Raw genomic sequence first — 15,006 nt, 5'->3', positions numbered from 1 at the left:
CAGTGGGGTCATTCTATATGTACCGTTTTGCATCATTTTTCTAATTACATCATGAACATTTTCCCTATCATTTTATATTTATCCTAATATAATTAGGAATATCTGACAACTGTTTCTGTACCTAAAATAAACACCATATTGCTGATTACTTTTTCAAATGAATTTTTGCCACAGAAAACCATGGTCGCAGTATATGAATATTTTTAGAAGCTTGATACACAGGACCAATGGCTTTCAAGAAAAGTTATATCAATTTACAGTTCTCCAGCAGCACCAATTTGAGGGAGTAACCATTTTATTTAATATTTCCTTGATATACAAATAAAGTTGAACATGATCTTTTCATATAACTACCTGTACTTCTTTTGTTAACCATTAATGTACTTCACTTATTTTGTTTGAGTACTTTTCTTACTGACTTATAAGAACACTTTCTATTAAACATTAATGATTTTATTTTCATATTTTTTACCAATGTATCTTCTTGGTTTGTCATTCCTTTTAGATTTACTCTAGGTAGCTTCTGGAGTAGACATTTAAACCTTTTATGCACAAAAGTATTTTACGTATAAATACACATAGCACAAATATCAAAACTGATCTACATATGCTGATTTCTCTTCTTGTGATCTCCTCACCGCCCCGCCCTTTGGCCTAACAAGTCCTTTTCTGGCTTGTGAATATATTGATATAATTTCTTCTTACTTTTAAAGATTATTTCATTTTATAGACTTTTTAATTTAGCTAAGATTTATTTTGGTATAAGAATTCAATGTCCATTTTTCTCCAAACAGCTAGTTCCATTTACTAACAAATTTTGATATAATTATTTTTAGCACAAAATTTCACATCACATTTACAAAAATACTCAAAAGTCACCTATATAAAGATGAAATATATTTTGATATTCCAGGTACTCTTAGTTCTTAGCGAGCATGCAGGCCATCCTCACCTTATAAATGAGAAAACTGTGCTCTGGACAGACTGAGGGATTTGGGCCAAGGCTTCACATACTGACTGGTGAACAGCAGAGAACGCCTTGGTCCCCTGGGGCTTCCCTAGGACACTCTACTTAGACAGCATTCTTCAATTATATATTGAAATCAATGTTCTCATTAAGTACTTAAAATTCAACAAACAAGCACTAATTAGGTCAATTCCATCCAGGAATCACCTTAATTGCCTTTCAAATTTTGGTTTGCACTAAAGCTTAGGATAGCACTGATGGATCATTAATACTACTTTTCAAAATTCTACTCTTTTTCAATTTTTCCTAAGACAACAGAAGATGACTTTCAGCAACGAATATCACAACAGAGTTTAAGCACATAAGGCACACATAATGACTAACGTGTGCCAGTGTCCAAGACTGTTACTTTAAGACATACTGAAAAAATTCTGAACTTTCAGAGAGTTTAAAGAAGAAAATAAAAACCATCCATAATCCTATTATCCAGAGAACAACACTATTTTAAGATTTTGTTTTATTTCTTTTCAGGCATTTTCTGAAATGGTGGTCACATGCACATGTACCCAATGCACAGAAATTTATTTTGCAAGAAGTGGAATTATACCATACAAATTTCTTCACCAACTCTCTTTTCACTTAAACTGTGGAGGTCTTTCGAGTTAGTAGTCTAACTGTACATCATAATTTTTAATGGCTGTATATTGTGAAGTCTATTGTGAAGCATAATTTATTTAATTCTACTGCCAGGCATTTAGAGTTCTCTGATGAACTTCTATAAAGACATCTTTTCTATGAGGTCACCTTTAATGTTTACATAGTGAGCTTGAACCTGTAATTCTCCATCAACATCAAGAATGAGACAGTATATGAACTCTTTTCCAAAACATGAAGAGAACTTCACAGGATCTAACTACCCCACACTCTGTTTTGTTTAAATAATCTGGATTTTACTTCCAAATTGTTCATTTCCCCCACATTACGTATCCCTTTCAAAATCCTACTGGAGCATTTGTATTACACATCACCCATATTATCAGTAACTGAGACCTAAGTTTACGTGTTGGTCGTTTCCTGCTCTCCGCTGTGTTTTTATATCCCCTTTTCCTCTTTGTATTCATTCTTCTTGTTCTCTTTTTGTTTAGATTTTTTTTTTTTAATATCTGAAAGGACACTTGAGTATCCAATTATTAGAAATTATTTTGGTGAATTCATTTTGGTAAATTACAGACTTGCAAATTCATTTCAAACGTGTGTAGACACAGCTAGTAAGTCAATGGATGCTTCATACTGTTTAATGCTTTTACTCAGTCATAAATCCCGCTGCCAATGAACACTAACGGAGCTACAGTGTGTCACAAAACACTTACTTGAGCAGTTCCAGCGTTTTGTGATCGAGAGTAAGTCGGGGGTTTCCAGTCAGGTCTAGTTCTTGCAATTTTGGAGGCAGATTTTCTGGTAAAGTGACTTCGCTTAGCTCATTACAGCTCAGGTCCACGCACTGAAGGAACAAGTGGAAACAAGGAGAGAAGCTCAGGTGGTTCTATGCTGCTGCTATCTGCAGGCCAATCAGTCTGACCATTCATCACGGCCAAATGTCAGCTACTCTGCCACTGAAGTTGAAAACAGATTTTTCTAAATGCAATTTAAATTTTTACAATCTTTGAATAACACAGAAAATCCATGCTCTTTATTCTCCCCATCTTTATCCATTTCAGTTGACCTCTCCATTTAAAAAGTAAGCGTTAACTGAAAAACCCTAAGGATAGTTTTTTTGCTTACTGCTGACAAAATCTCCCCACCTGTTGTGGCCATGACGGTTGTAGTTCCATCAAAATGGAGTTTAAATAAACAAAAAACATGCGAAGTGAGGGAAATGCAGGAAACAAACTTCTCAAAATGAGAAGTTACTTCAAAAGACACTAAATAAGAAATTGGTAAAAGACAGATGGGCAGGTGGGCCTGTCGACTGTATGCACGAGAAAAAGGCATGAGACAAACGTGGATCACGCCTGCCATGCCCCAAGTTATCTGAGCTCTCCAGCAGCTCCTGCCTAATCGCTCTTAGAAACCAACCATGAAAAGGGTCAACAAATTGATTAGAACAGAAATTATGTGTTATCAGCACACAGGCATAAATGCCTCCTTTCTCACAAAACCAATGTAAGGCTTAAATGACGTGCTGAACATCTGCTTTGGAAGTAGGGAACCAGAGCAGAAGGCTCACTATACACAAGCGAGAGCAAGAGTAACTGGCAATTTTTCTGGATAAGAGAACGTGGACCCCCAATCTAGCAGAACGGAGAGAATGGAAAACATTCAAGTATCTGTCTTGAATTGGCACCTTGCTATACTTTTTAAAAATGCCTAAAAAGCCTATTTAAAATCTTAGTACAGTTTGAAAGTAAATTGTATCTAAGGATTTCAGAATCTTAAAAGCGGCCAATATCATCTTTATTTGGAAAGATTCTTAAAGAACTCATTACGGATTGGGGAGGGCTAGAGACTGGGTAAAATAAAAACCTGTAATTTTGGAGAAATATATTCTTAACTGACTTCAAACAATACAATGTTTCACACAAATTGTTTCATACTCTTGCTCCCAAACAGTAGCAATGGTGTAAAATTATATTGCAATTTTAAAGAATTACTTTTTATTATGAAAGCATTATAAACACACTACAAAAAGCTAGACAAACAGAAAAGCTTAGAAAATTTCCCCTTAAATTTAACACCCTAACACAACCAGTGTTAGCCTTCTATTTTCTCTAGTAGCCTTATTAACATAAAAAACTTTAAAAAATCCTAAATGTAGGTACAATTTCATTACCTTTCACTTATTCCATACCTTCACTCCCATCACCCTTAAAAGCCTTAACAATTTGAGTAGAAGTACAATAATTCATTTAACCTAAACATTCATAATAGGGAAATGGTCATCTCCTTTTTGTTTTGTTTTTTCAATTATAAATAATGGTTGCATAAAGATTCAACTGGACTTTAATGAAAAATGATCATATTGGTTAATAATGGGTTATTCTGCCAGTAGAGTCAGCCTACATCAGCACAGGTACGACAATACATGGTACAAATACTATGTACTGGGCAGCGATGAGACACGAGCTTAGGGCCTGCCAGGCGTGGGTAACTCTGAACCTAAGTAGTTGACAGAAATAAATTCAGAGATCAGATCACACATTATGGGGAAAGATTAAAGACATTTCAGAACATAACTGAATTTTATCAAACTGGTTAGCAACATTTTTTAAATGTTTTAACTAAAGATTTAAACTTTCAGAGTTCTGCAAATGTAAAACTGTTCATTCTTTAAATTACCAAATTGTAAAATGAGTCCAGTCGGGTATTTATTCATTAAGATAAAATGCTGGCGATGGCAAAGCAGACCTTGTTAGAGATGGTGCTTATGCACTAACCCTTCCTGGGCCCGTATGGTCACCAGGGTTTTCATTTGCTGCAGCCAGTTCTTCCACTGGTTCCGTTACCCTGTTCTAAACTGCGTCACGCTCCCCCTGGAGGACGATGGCTGCATGCTAACTCTGCTCTCACTCTCCCTTCCCTCTGATCCACTCCCCATATGCTGTCAGGGTGATTCCCTGGTTGTGGTTTATGCCATCCAACCACCCTCCAGCTTCAGTCTTTCAGTTGCTCTCTACTGCCCTTCAATCTGCCACCAAATTCCTCAGTATGTCAAGTAAGGCACACCGCAACCATGTAAAGGTATAAAAACTGCTGTCGCAAAAAATTATGCATGCTATTTAAAGCACCTTCAAATGTCTATAATAAGTTTCTTAACCTGATAGAGTTTCTACCAGAAAGTACCTGAAAAGTGAGGAATGGCTAAGTAGGACAGCTTCTGTTCCTTTTTAGGAGACTAGAATATGCTCCAAAGTCTATAACCACGGAGTTGTTTTTTAAGCACAAAACTGATGATAACCAGAAATGCTAATATGCAAACGAAAAGCTACATTTTATATACACAAAGAATTCTTACTTTTGCATCAACACACACACCCTCCAAAACATAAATAAAAAGTTGTTCGATGCCTTTCATTCTAGTGAACTGGTATCATCCCACAAGCCTGCCCTGACTCAGGAGTCAGGAACTGCAGACTGTCTGCCACCAATTTGCTGTCTTCATTTACACAAATCACTTCATTTTTCACCACCTCACTTTCCTCACCTATCATATGGGAATACCTGTCCTGCCAATTTCATTAAGTAGAAATGAATGTTTGGTGACAGTAATGAAGCTACATCTATACAGGGAACGTTACTAACTGGGTGCTGTGGTGGTGGATGCTATTTAATGAGGGGAGTTGGAGTGGAGGGGTGTAAAGTGGTACCATTACAGTGTTTCCCCGAAAATAAGACCTAGCCGGACAATCAGCTCTAATGAGTCTTCTGGAGCAAAAATTAATATAAGACCCGGTCTTATTTTACTATAATATAAGAACGGGTCTTATATTAATTTTTGCTCCAGAAGACTCATTAGAGCTGATTGTCCGGCTAGGTCTTATTCTTGGGGAAACATGGTAACTTTTTCAAACTGCTATCATGCCTGACTCAGTCTTTGAGCCTAATAACCACCCTAGAAATAAGTAGGACAAGTGTAGTTAGACAGATGGGAGAGAGTTAGGTGGCTATGTGGCTAGCCACATGTCGTGCAGCCAGTAAGGGACAGCCTAGAACACAATTTTCCCAACTTCCAGTCCAGTCTTTTTTGGTTTTTGGTTTTTTTCTTCTAACTCAACAGTGTGGTCCAGTGACTAGGAAGGATGGCGCCAAGACAACTGCGAGTCTTCAGGCTGAGGAAATCCAACAAAGGTGCAAACATCCTGAATGAATGAAGTAGAGACAACAATTCTCTTTGCTGACCTGAAGGGTGGCGTTTATGGATCAAACCGCATACCTTGATTTCTGGGAGCTGCATAACTTCCGGAAAGACCTCGATGCAGTTGGAGTGAGCGACCACAGTGTGCATGCGCCTGCAGTTCAGGACCGTGGTGGGGATGGCTTTCAGTTTGTTCCCACTGATATCGATTTCCTCTAGTTCCTCCAGTTTTGCCATTTTACTAAAAAAGAGAAAATCCAGGGAGGAGGGGGTCATAAGGTAATTCTAAGACAATTAAAAAGAATACACAATGAGAATCAAAGGGGAATTTACTATGATTTTAAAGATTCACTTATAATAGTCATTTTAATAAATGATCTTTCCACTATTGTTTTTGAGTATCTAAGTATTTTAACACCTCCTTTTCTACTACAAAACAAAAACTATTAACTTTAACTCTTCGAATTGGCAACAAGAAGAAAAATGCATATCTTTTTCCTCTAAACTGTGTGTGTGAAGGCAACAATCACCTTGCTACATAGCTTAGTCTGAACGCCAATGAAAATCCTACTCCAACGGGTCAAAAGTTAGCATTAATCCACTATCAGTGCTTTAAAAGAGCTTAGTTTGAGAGTATGATTTCTTTATACGGGACTGAAAACTCAAGGGGATGCAGAGGAGAACAGGGTTATAGCTCGTAAGAAGATAAGTTTTCTCCTAAAACCCCACTCCCCAAGTCCCTCTGGCATCATCGGGGTGACAAGCTGGTAAGGAGCAGAGGGCACGTGGAAAGACCACCTGCAGCACCTCTCGACTTCCTGGTGGTGCCCAAAGTTAAACCGGGCCCCAGAAACACTTCTCGGCTCCTCCTAGGCATCAACAAAGAAGGAACCCCTCTGACCTTACCTTACATTAATGTCCTAATGTAATCTAATATTTTTGCTTAAGAATGTCATTTATTGTTCAGTCTTAATCTATAATTAATCTTAAGATTAATAATTACAGTAACAAAATCAAGAAAAATTCCTGAGTTACGGTTTCTTGTATTTTCTGTAAATTTGGAGGGGAAACCCCTCCACCTCGATAATCCTGTAATAACATCTGACACCCCTTCTGACACTTAGCATTTCCTCACTTTTTCTGCCACTGGTGATGCCAGACTCCAAGAAGCACAGGAGTCCCAGTGAGTGTAACTCAAACTTGTAATCTGAAGCATTTAGCCTACAATTATCAGTATCTTCTCTGCTTGCTGTGGTTTTGTCACAATACACCTTTACAACATTTAGCATAAAGCCCTTTATGACTTTTCTTTCTGATATCTCTCACATATAAAGGTTATATTATTTGCTTATCTTGAAAATAAATATATGTCTAAGATACAGTAAGAACTAAGTCTTTGTCTTATGAAATCAGGTCTTCTAATCTCATAAACATCTAACACGGTATCAGGATATGCTACAAACAACATTATATACACAGTGAAATAATCCATCTATGAGAGCCTGAATTTTAACATTATTATTTGACTATATTATCATATTTTGAAAAAAGTGTAGAGAAATCAATGGGTAATAGAGCACGAAAAATGACAGAAAGATAGAAATCAGGCTCAAAAAAGGAGAAACTAAAGACGTTTCTATCCCTCACCATGGGAATAAGGTGGCCTAGATCGCGGGGCATGTTCTCTAATTCAGAAACCATCTGTTGAGTCTCCCCCAGGCCACTGCGTGTGAGACAAGAGGCTAACGGGGATAAGTAAAGCCTACTCCTGTCCTGTATGGGAGCTACCGGGTCAGACCACAATCCCCAGGGAGCTAGAAATTATAGCAAGAGGGGTTTTGATGGGGTGCATAAAAAAATTCTCTGTACTTCGGGTGATTACAACTGGCACGGGACACTTGGGGACACCCAGAGAATTTGAGTCTGACGATCATTTCTCCTGCAAGCCTCAGACATTCACCATCTGAAATAGGACAAGGAACGCTTTCAGATGTATTATCGGTATGTGACTACTATGCTTTCTTCAAAAAATATCATCTCCTCATCCCATAGTGAAGTAAAAGTACATAGAAGTTAAAACAAAAAAGTTGAATGGCTAACATCAAATGAAGGGGAAAAAGAAACACACACTACAAAAAACAGAGCGATACTCTGAGTTGATGCGCATTTGGGCCTCCCTCCTTAGAAGGGTTTAAACAGCCTGGGAGTCTTGACAGCAGCAGAGGGAGGCTGTGCCAGTATTGCGCGCTGGCCCAGTACTGAATCGCAGTTAGCAGGAGAATACCAGAGGGGTTAATGTTTGCTTCTTTGATGTGTGGGTGTGTGTTCCGAGTCCTAACTTGTGAGATGGATAAATGCCAATAACATGGAAGTGCGTAAATCTTCGTGGCAGGCTCAGTGTGTAGATTCATTCAAAGCGAGACGCAGTGCCACTGCTCGCAAAAATTAGAACTTAACATCAAAACATTATTAAAAATGGAATCTCCTGACAGCCATACATCATTTGTCATGTCACAGAGTTTCTATGTTACATAGGCCACCACTGCTTTTTAGACCATAAGTACAAACATAAAAGCTGGCAGCTAATTAAGAACCTTCAGGTTTCTAGTTTATGTTCTAATTACCACACCACATTATTTATAAAAAAAAAAATCTGACTGGTTAAAAAGAGCAAAAGAAAAAACACAACCGCTAAATAACACACCTTATTTTAAAATCATAAGAATGTCCCAGTGATTGGGTCTTAGGATACATTCTTATTAGAAAAACCAACACATTTCTCTTGAGGGGAATGCCGATCACAGCTTATATAAAAGACAACAGCGAACAAGAATCAGCTTTGCGTTATGTTGGAAATGAACAGTTTAGCCTTTGCCTTTCCATCTGTGAATCCATTCTCAGAAATGCAATGAAAAACATCACTTTGTGATCTTCTTTACCTTGCTGGGAAGCTTTGAAGCCGGTTATAGGCCATGTGAAGGATCTTTAGATGGGGGTGTCCTGTTAACAAGGGTATACACTTGTCTGTGAGGTTGTTGTTTGTCAAATACAACTCCTGTAAGATGCTGCTCGTCTCTTCAGAAAGTGTGGCTGGAGGAAGGGTTTCCAGTTTGTTCGCAGATGCATTCAGGAATCTCAGGCTACAATGACAAAATGCAACAAAATCCCACTGAGAAGCCAGAGTTCTAGTCCAGAATCCTCAAAATACCCAGTTTTCTGATGGATACCTAGCATATTAGAAACTGGGTGTAGAAATGGGAATTTAAAGATAGGACCTAGCTTTAGGAGGCAGATGGCTACCTGACCCCACCATCTATAATGAACACAATAGCTATCCATGTGTTTTGAATATAGAGAGAAATAAATTTTTATGAAGGCAAAAAGCTGAGAGGAAGTGACTAATTTTATAGCTGATGGGAAGTGGAAGAGAGAGTGATAAAATAAATATTCTGTTTTAAGGATGAGAAAAACAATTCCCTATTTTTTAAAAAAGAGCTCTTATAGTAATAAAACAATTACACAGCAGATCACAGTACGACTAAATCACAGTGACTAAGTCCTTTTCAGTACGATGTGAAAACCACATTTTACTGCCATAGATTCACAACTGCAGGAGACAATCTGCCCTGGTAACAGAACACTATAAAGCAGGGAACATGAAGAACGACGACTACGCATCAGTAGGGTGAATCTCACAAATATAATGTAGAGTGAAACAAGCCAGACACGAGTGGATACAGTGCATGATTCCATAACTACGAGCTCAAAACCAGGCAAAACTCATCTTTGGTAGTTACAGTCAGAGAAAGAGGCGGTCTCAAAGAGAGAAAAAGAAAAGGCTGCTAATTTTTCTAATACGATAACGTTCTGGTTCTTGATCTGGGTGCTGGTTACACGAGTGCACTCACTTTGAGAAAATGCATCATGTGCTACCCTTAGGACTTGGCTCTGTATTTATATCATACTTGAAAAATTTTACATTAAAACAAATAAGATACATATATCTATACCGGGGGCGCCAAAAGAATGTATACAAGTGGACACTTTGGTCAGCGTTGCCCAAGCAGTAGTTCGCTGTAATCAGAAGTGTCTGGACGCTGATGGGAACCGTTTTGAACACCTCTTGTAATTGCAGAAGTCAAATGTGACCTGTATTCATCTTTTGTTATCGGTATATATTGAGTATTACAATTTTAATGGTTTTTCCCTTTCTTAAAATATGTATACATTTTTTTGGCACCCTCTGTATATATAGCTATGCTACCAGTTATCCAAAAGATAGAGTGAACAATGGCTAAAATATGAAGACTGTTTTCTCACTTAAGATACTAAAATGATTAAAAACAGTGTAATCCTTCTCCTGCTACTGTGAGACACAGATACATGCGAAATGCAAAGCTGGAGAGCTGAAGCCAAATTCTTGCTGTGCTCAGGCTCCAAAGCGTTCGGAAGGGCAGGGCAGGACAGAGCAGGCCGTGTGTGGCTCACGAGTCAGACAAACGACCCTCCCGCTTCACCGTGCATCTCCACTGTGTGTGCTCCATTGCGAAGCTGTGGCGACCAGAACGTGGAGAGCGTTCATCCGGAAGGCTCACGGGCGGCCGTGGGCAAGGGCAAAGCCACCGTGCCTCCTCCCCTAGAAGGACCCTGCTAATGCATCTCCATTTTCTCATTTCAAAATCACCGGGGTTTGAAACTTTCAGCATTCAATTCAGGACTATTCTGCCATGTGTTCGGAAAAAAGAACAAAATCTTCCTCAAAAAGGAAGAATACGGAATACCAGGTACAGTTATTTTTAATCGTGGATAAAAAGAAGGCTTTGTATTCAGGAGTCATCACCAGGACTGTCATTCCAAGTTCTCAATCCACTAGTTTAATATTCCCCAATCTTGCAACCCCCACAAGCTTACATACGCAACCACCCAGCTCCACTACTTAGCTAAGGAAAAGCAACTTCCCCCAAAATAGAACATTTTCCATTAAAGAAACACATATTCCGTTGACATTTAAAAAAAAAAAAAAGGAAGTTAGAAAAGGGTTGTACAGACCATAAATAGTCATGGGAAATTATAGTCGTGTGTGCTACACAGAAGAAAATAAAGGTCATTCATGCAGTTTTCTGAAATGGTTTTGAACTAGGAAGGAAACCAGTTTCATAGTTCTTTGAAGTACTGTTTCTTTAGGTCCCATTTATAACACCTGACTTAAATACCCTGCTAAGAATTTCTTCAGTGTAGAATTAGAAAAAGTTAAAAAGTATTGCCCTAAAATATCATGGACTGGGGTTACTGGGAAACTATCTGACAAACTCATTAAAACACAATTCTCAAGGAAATATGTAGTTATAGACACAGGAAAAGGAAAGAGAGGAATTAATTCATAAATGTTTGCATACTTTTAGGCCAGAACCTTGTTTTCAAAGGAAAAAAAGCTTGACAAATGAATGTCCATTTATAAAGCTGCAGAAGAGATTTTAAAAACCTCTCACGACCTCTGGATGAAGGGAAGACAGTGATTTCCAAAAAGACTTGTTCTCCCATCTTGTTGAAATTTGCCTGCACTGAAGGCGCTACACACTCTTTATGGGAAATTACGGAGGAAAAACAAATCCCACATCTTTTCCCTCTAGGAAATGAAAATAAGTTGAAACTACACTGCTGGTTCCAAAGGATTTCATTTGCACTGAATAAAGCCTGACTCAGTCATCTTGTTAGTCAATGGGCGGAGCAAACAACTGGACTAAAAAGATATTTTATTATAATGGTCTCAGGAAAATTAAATTCAATACCCAACCTCTGAAATATAAAACACTTGTCCCACAACCTCACAATGCTTCAGGACACAAATTAAATTGGTTTAATGTAAATTGGTTTAATGTGTTGTACTTCCATGAGAACGAACAATTAATTTTGCAAAATTTAATAGTTTTACTCAATAAATAGGTGGGATATAACCCCATCCCATTTCAGAAATTTCTAAAACACTGAGTTTGGTCTCAATAGGGATGTAATAATCTCATCGAGCTTCTTCCTTATAAATGTTTGTAATAACTGCATAAAATACTGTTTAATGGACCAAGAGATGCTTCATGCACACAGCCCTCCTTACTACACAAGCCTCTTCCACTAATTAGAAAACAAGCAGTAACGTATCACTGCTTTCTTTACATTTGGAAGGTGCTTTGCAGAGACCATAGCTCCTTCCTATTTTCTATTTCATCTGATTCTCCCATCATCCCAGAGATGCATGCATATGTTTCATAAAAACATATGTAACTTCACTCTATCTTACACTGGTTTTTTTCTATCATATGTAATTATTTTTAAGTGCCAGTAGAAACCCACTAAATTAATGTTATACCCCACTAATCAATTTGAAAAAGAACTACAATTTTTATATGCCTAGCAACACCATCTAATAGTGGGGATTCCAAGTGAAGAAAAAGTGCAAACAGTACAACAGAATTCACACACTATTATTTTGGAAGGTCTGAAAAATCTGCCTGGCTTGGGCAATAAAGATCACAAGTCTAGAGTAAAGGAACAAAAGGTATACAGATATAAGAATTGTTGCATAAGAACTTGAAAAGAATTTAAAAAATTAAGTATAATTGATTAAGAATGAACACTGATGCAATACTATAAATTAATCTTATTCTAATTTCATCAGTTATGCCACTGATGTCCTCTATCTGGTCCAGGATCTAATCCAGGCTCCCATGTTGCATTTCATTATTATGCCCCTTAGTCTCCTCTGATCAGTCTTACTTTTCTCAAATGACGTTGACACTTTTGAAAAGTACTAGACAATATTTTGTAGAATATCTTTCTATTAGGTTTTATTACACTAGAGTAAGGTGATATATTTTTGGCAAAAATACACAGCCGTGATCTTGTGCCCTCCTCTCAGAAGGTACATGATTCTAAACTTCAACCCCCAGACATTCTTATTTAGGAGGTCAGAGTAAGGCCTTCAAACCGACAGAATTAAAAATTCTGATGATTGGCCAAGTTGAGTCCGTAGAATTGATCTAAGGGCCAGGAATCTGCGTGTTTAATAAGTAATCTAGGGGATTCTGAAGACAGGCTTTGAGAAACATTGTTTTATTCCACTATGGCTCTCAAAGCATTACAACTTCACAAGATAGCTCTCTTCACTTAAAAAAAAAAAAAAAAAAGTGGTGTAGGCAGCTCAGCTCTTCCAAATGTCAGAAATATCTGTCTTTGCCAAAAGGCACCAGTTGTCGTGGTCAATCGATTACACTCTCCCCAATTTCCTGTTCCCTTTCAGACCCCTTGATATTTACACACATTCTATCTGAGTCACTAAAACTTATGGTCTGTAATGTGACTAATACTCTGGGGATATTCAATAATATCCCCATTCCCACCCCTGAGAATACCTTGTACTGTTCCAACCAAGGATAACAACAGACCCTAATGTCCACCCACAACAGGAATCTGTAACTCTCCTTCTGAAGGGTCTGCTGTGGCTTTGTTAATTTGAGTGACCTCCTCAGGAGCAGCTCTGGCCATCACATGGGTGTCAGGCTTCACCCAGATTTCAGGAAGAACAGAAGGATGGCAACACCTCATCTATCCACTCTGGTGACCCATGGGGAATATCTACCCCCACCCTTGTCCATCTGTTGATGAAAACTGATTATCTGAAACTCTTTTGGGAGTTTCCATCAAAAAAAGCCTCAACTCTAAGCAAAAAGAGGTAAAATGAGACATTTTAGGCAAGTAAGATCCAGATTAGAATATCTGCCAGTTCATGCCACCAAACCAAATCCTGACCTGATCATTAAGATCAAAATCACAATTTGTCGGCAACACATGGCTCATCATCTTTCACATCCTCCCATAGTTTTTAAGCTGCCAGTGAAAAGCAAGTCAAAATAAACAAAACTCAAAGATGACCATGGAGAGTAAACTCATAAACTGAAATCCTTGATTCAAGTCGTAAGAATTTTAATAAAATTGGCCTAAAGTTTTCAGAGAAAGATAAAGGTATTACTAAAAGTCATCATTTAAATTACTTAAATGAATTACTTCATTACTTTAAATGAAGTCATACTTCATTTAAAGTAGATTACACTTTCCTATTTGGTTACCAAATCCCTTCCCGCTACCAGATAAAGCACATTAACACACACCATTCTAAAGCTGTAATATTTAACAGACGCCATGTAACTAAAACCATGATATTGGTTTTAGCAGCCAAGATTAAGAGTAAAGAAAAAACTCCCAAGAAAGAGAGTCTTTTGCTCTGTGTCCAATAATGCATGTTTTTCTGACAGTTTTCTTGAAGTTTCCAAGCACGAGCTCCACTTTAGAACGAAACTAAACCATGTATAACTTCTACGAAGACTTGTATTCAGGCCCTTCCCTCAGTTATATAACCAAACACAGAACTGGAAACGATCATTATCATAAAAATATGAAAAAAGAAGCATCTATAAGAGAAAATTCAGATTTGTATTATGGAGCAAACTGAATGGAAGAAGTGAAGCAAAGTTTTATTATTGCCTGAAGCTACTTGCAAACACACAGCTACGTATTATATCACAAAGTGCTGTTCTTCATTCCAGGAGCTAAACTAATACCAACCATATCATTCCTTCTCTTTCACCCTCTGAAATACAACTTGTATTAGTTTATTGTGTAGTTACTTTAAACACTGCATTAGATTGTAAGCTCCTTGAGGGTAATACCTATGATTAGTCATTCTTCAACCCCCTGCCACACTCAGCACAGGACTTTGGACGCTGGCCTGAATCACGAATGAAAACAAATTATAACTGAAAACACCTACAAGAAGCTTGCCACAAAGATCTTTCCTAAAAAGTCCTCTTTAGTATTTTAAACTTCATGTTTTCTGGGTTGATCTTCTCCCACAACTGTCAACACTAGTTTATTCCTTCCCCAAGATTCAAACCAAATACACAATATCTCTACATTTACCTGAATGTAAATTATGCCTAAATACACACACACACACACACACACACACACACCCCCAGGAGTGCCAAAAAAATGTATACACATGACTTGTATTCATCTTTTGCTATTGGTGTATATTGAGTATTACAATTTTAATACAGTTTTTTTCCTTTCTTAAAATGTGTATACATTTTTGCACCATATATAGTATTTATATATATTTTTAAATTTAGGTAGATGA

At 37.6% G+C, this 15,006-nt stretch overlaps 1 protein-coding gene across 1 annotated transcript in view; it reads right to left on the bottom strand.

The window, feature by feature from the left end:
* Positions 1-15,006, bottom strand: part of PHLPP1 (PH domain and leucine rich repeat protein phosphatase 1) — a 176,842-nt gene that overhangs the window by 16,935 nt on the left and 144,901 nt on the right. The window contains exons 11-13 of the mRNA XM_033087523.1: positions 8,759-8,959; positions 5,898-6,060; positions 2,338-2,468 (exon numbers count right to left, since the gene is read on the bottom strand). Coding sequence (XP_032943414.1) covers positions 2,338-2,468; positions 5,898-6,060; positions 8,759-8,959 — 495 coding nt within the window. The remainder of the gene's footprint in view (positions 1-2,337; positions 2,469-5,897; positions 6,061-8,758; positions 8,960-15,006) is intronic.

The sequence above is a fragment of the Rhinolophus ferrumequinum genome, chromosome 19 (assembly GCF_004115265.2).
Source record: "Rhinolophus ferrumequinum isolate MPI-CBG mRhiFer1 chromosome 19, mRhiFer1_v1.p, whole genome shotgun sequence".
Lineage (NCBI taxonomy): Eukaryota > Metazoa > Chordata > Mammalia > Chiroptera > Rhinolophidae > Rhinolophus > Rhinolophus ferrumequinum.
Note: the sequence above shows the minus strand (reverse complement) of the source record. Positions and strands in the feature narration are given on the sequence as shown.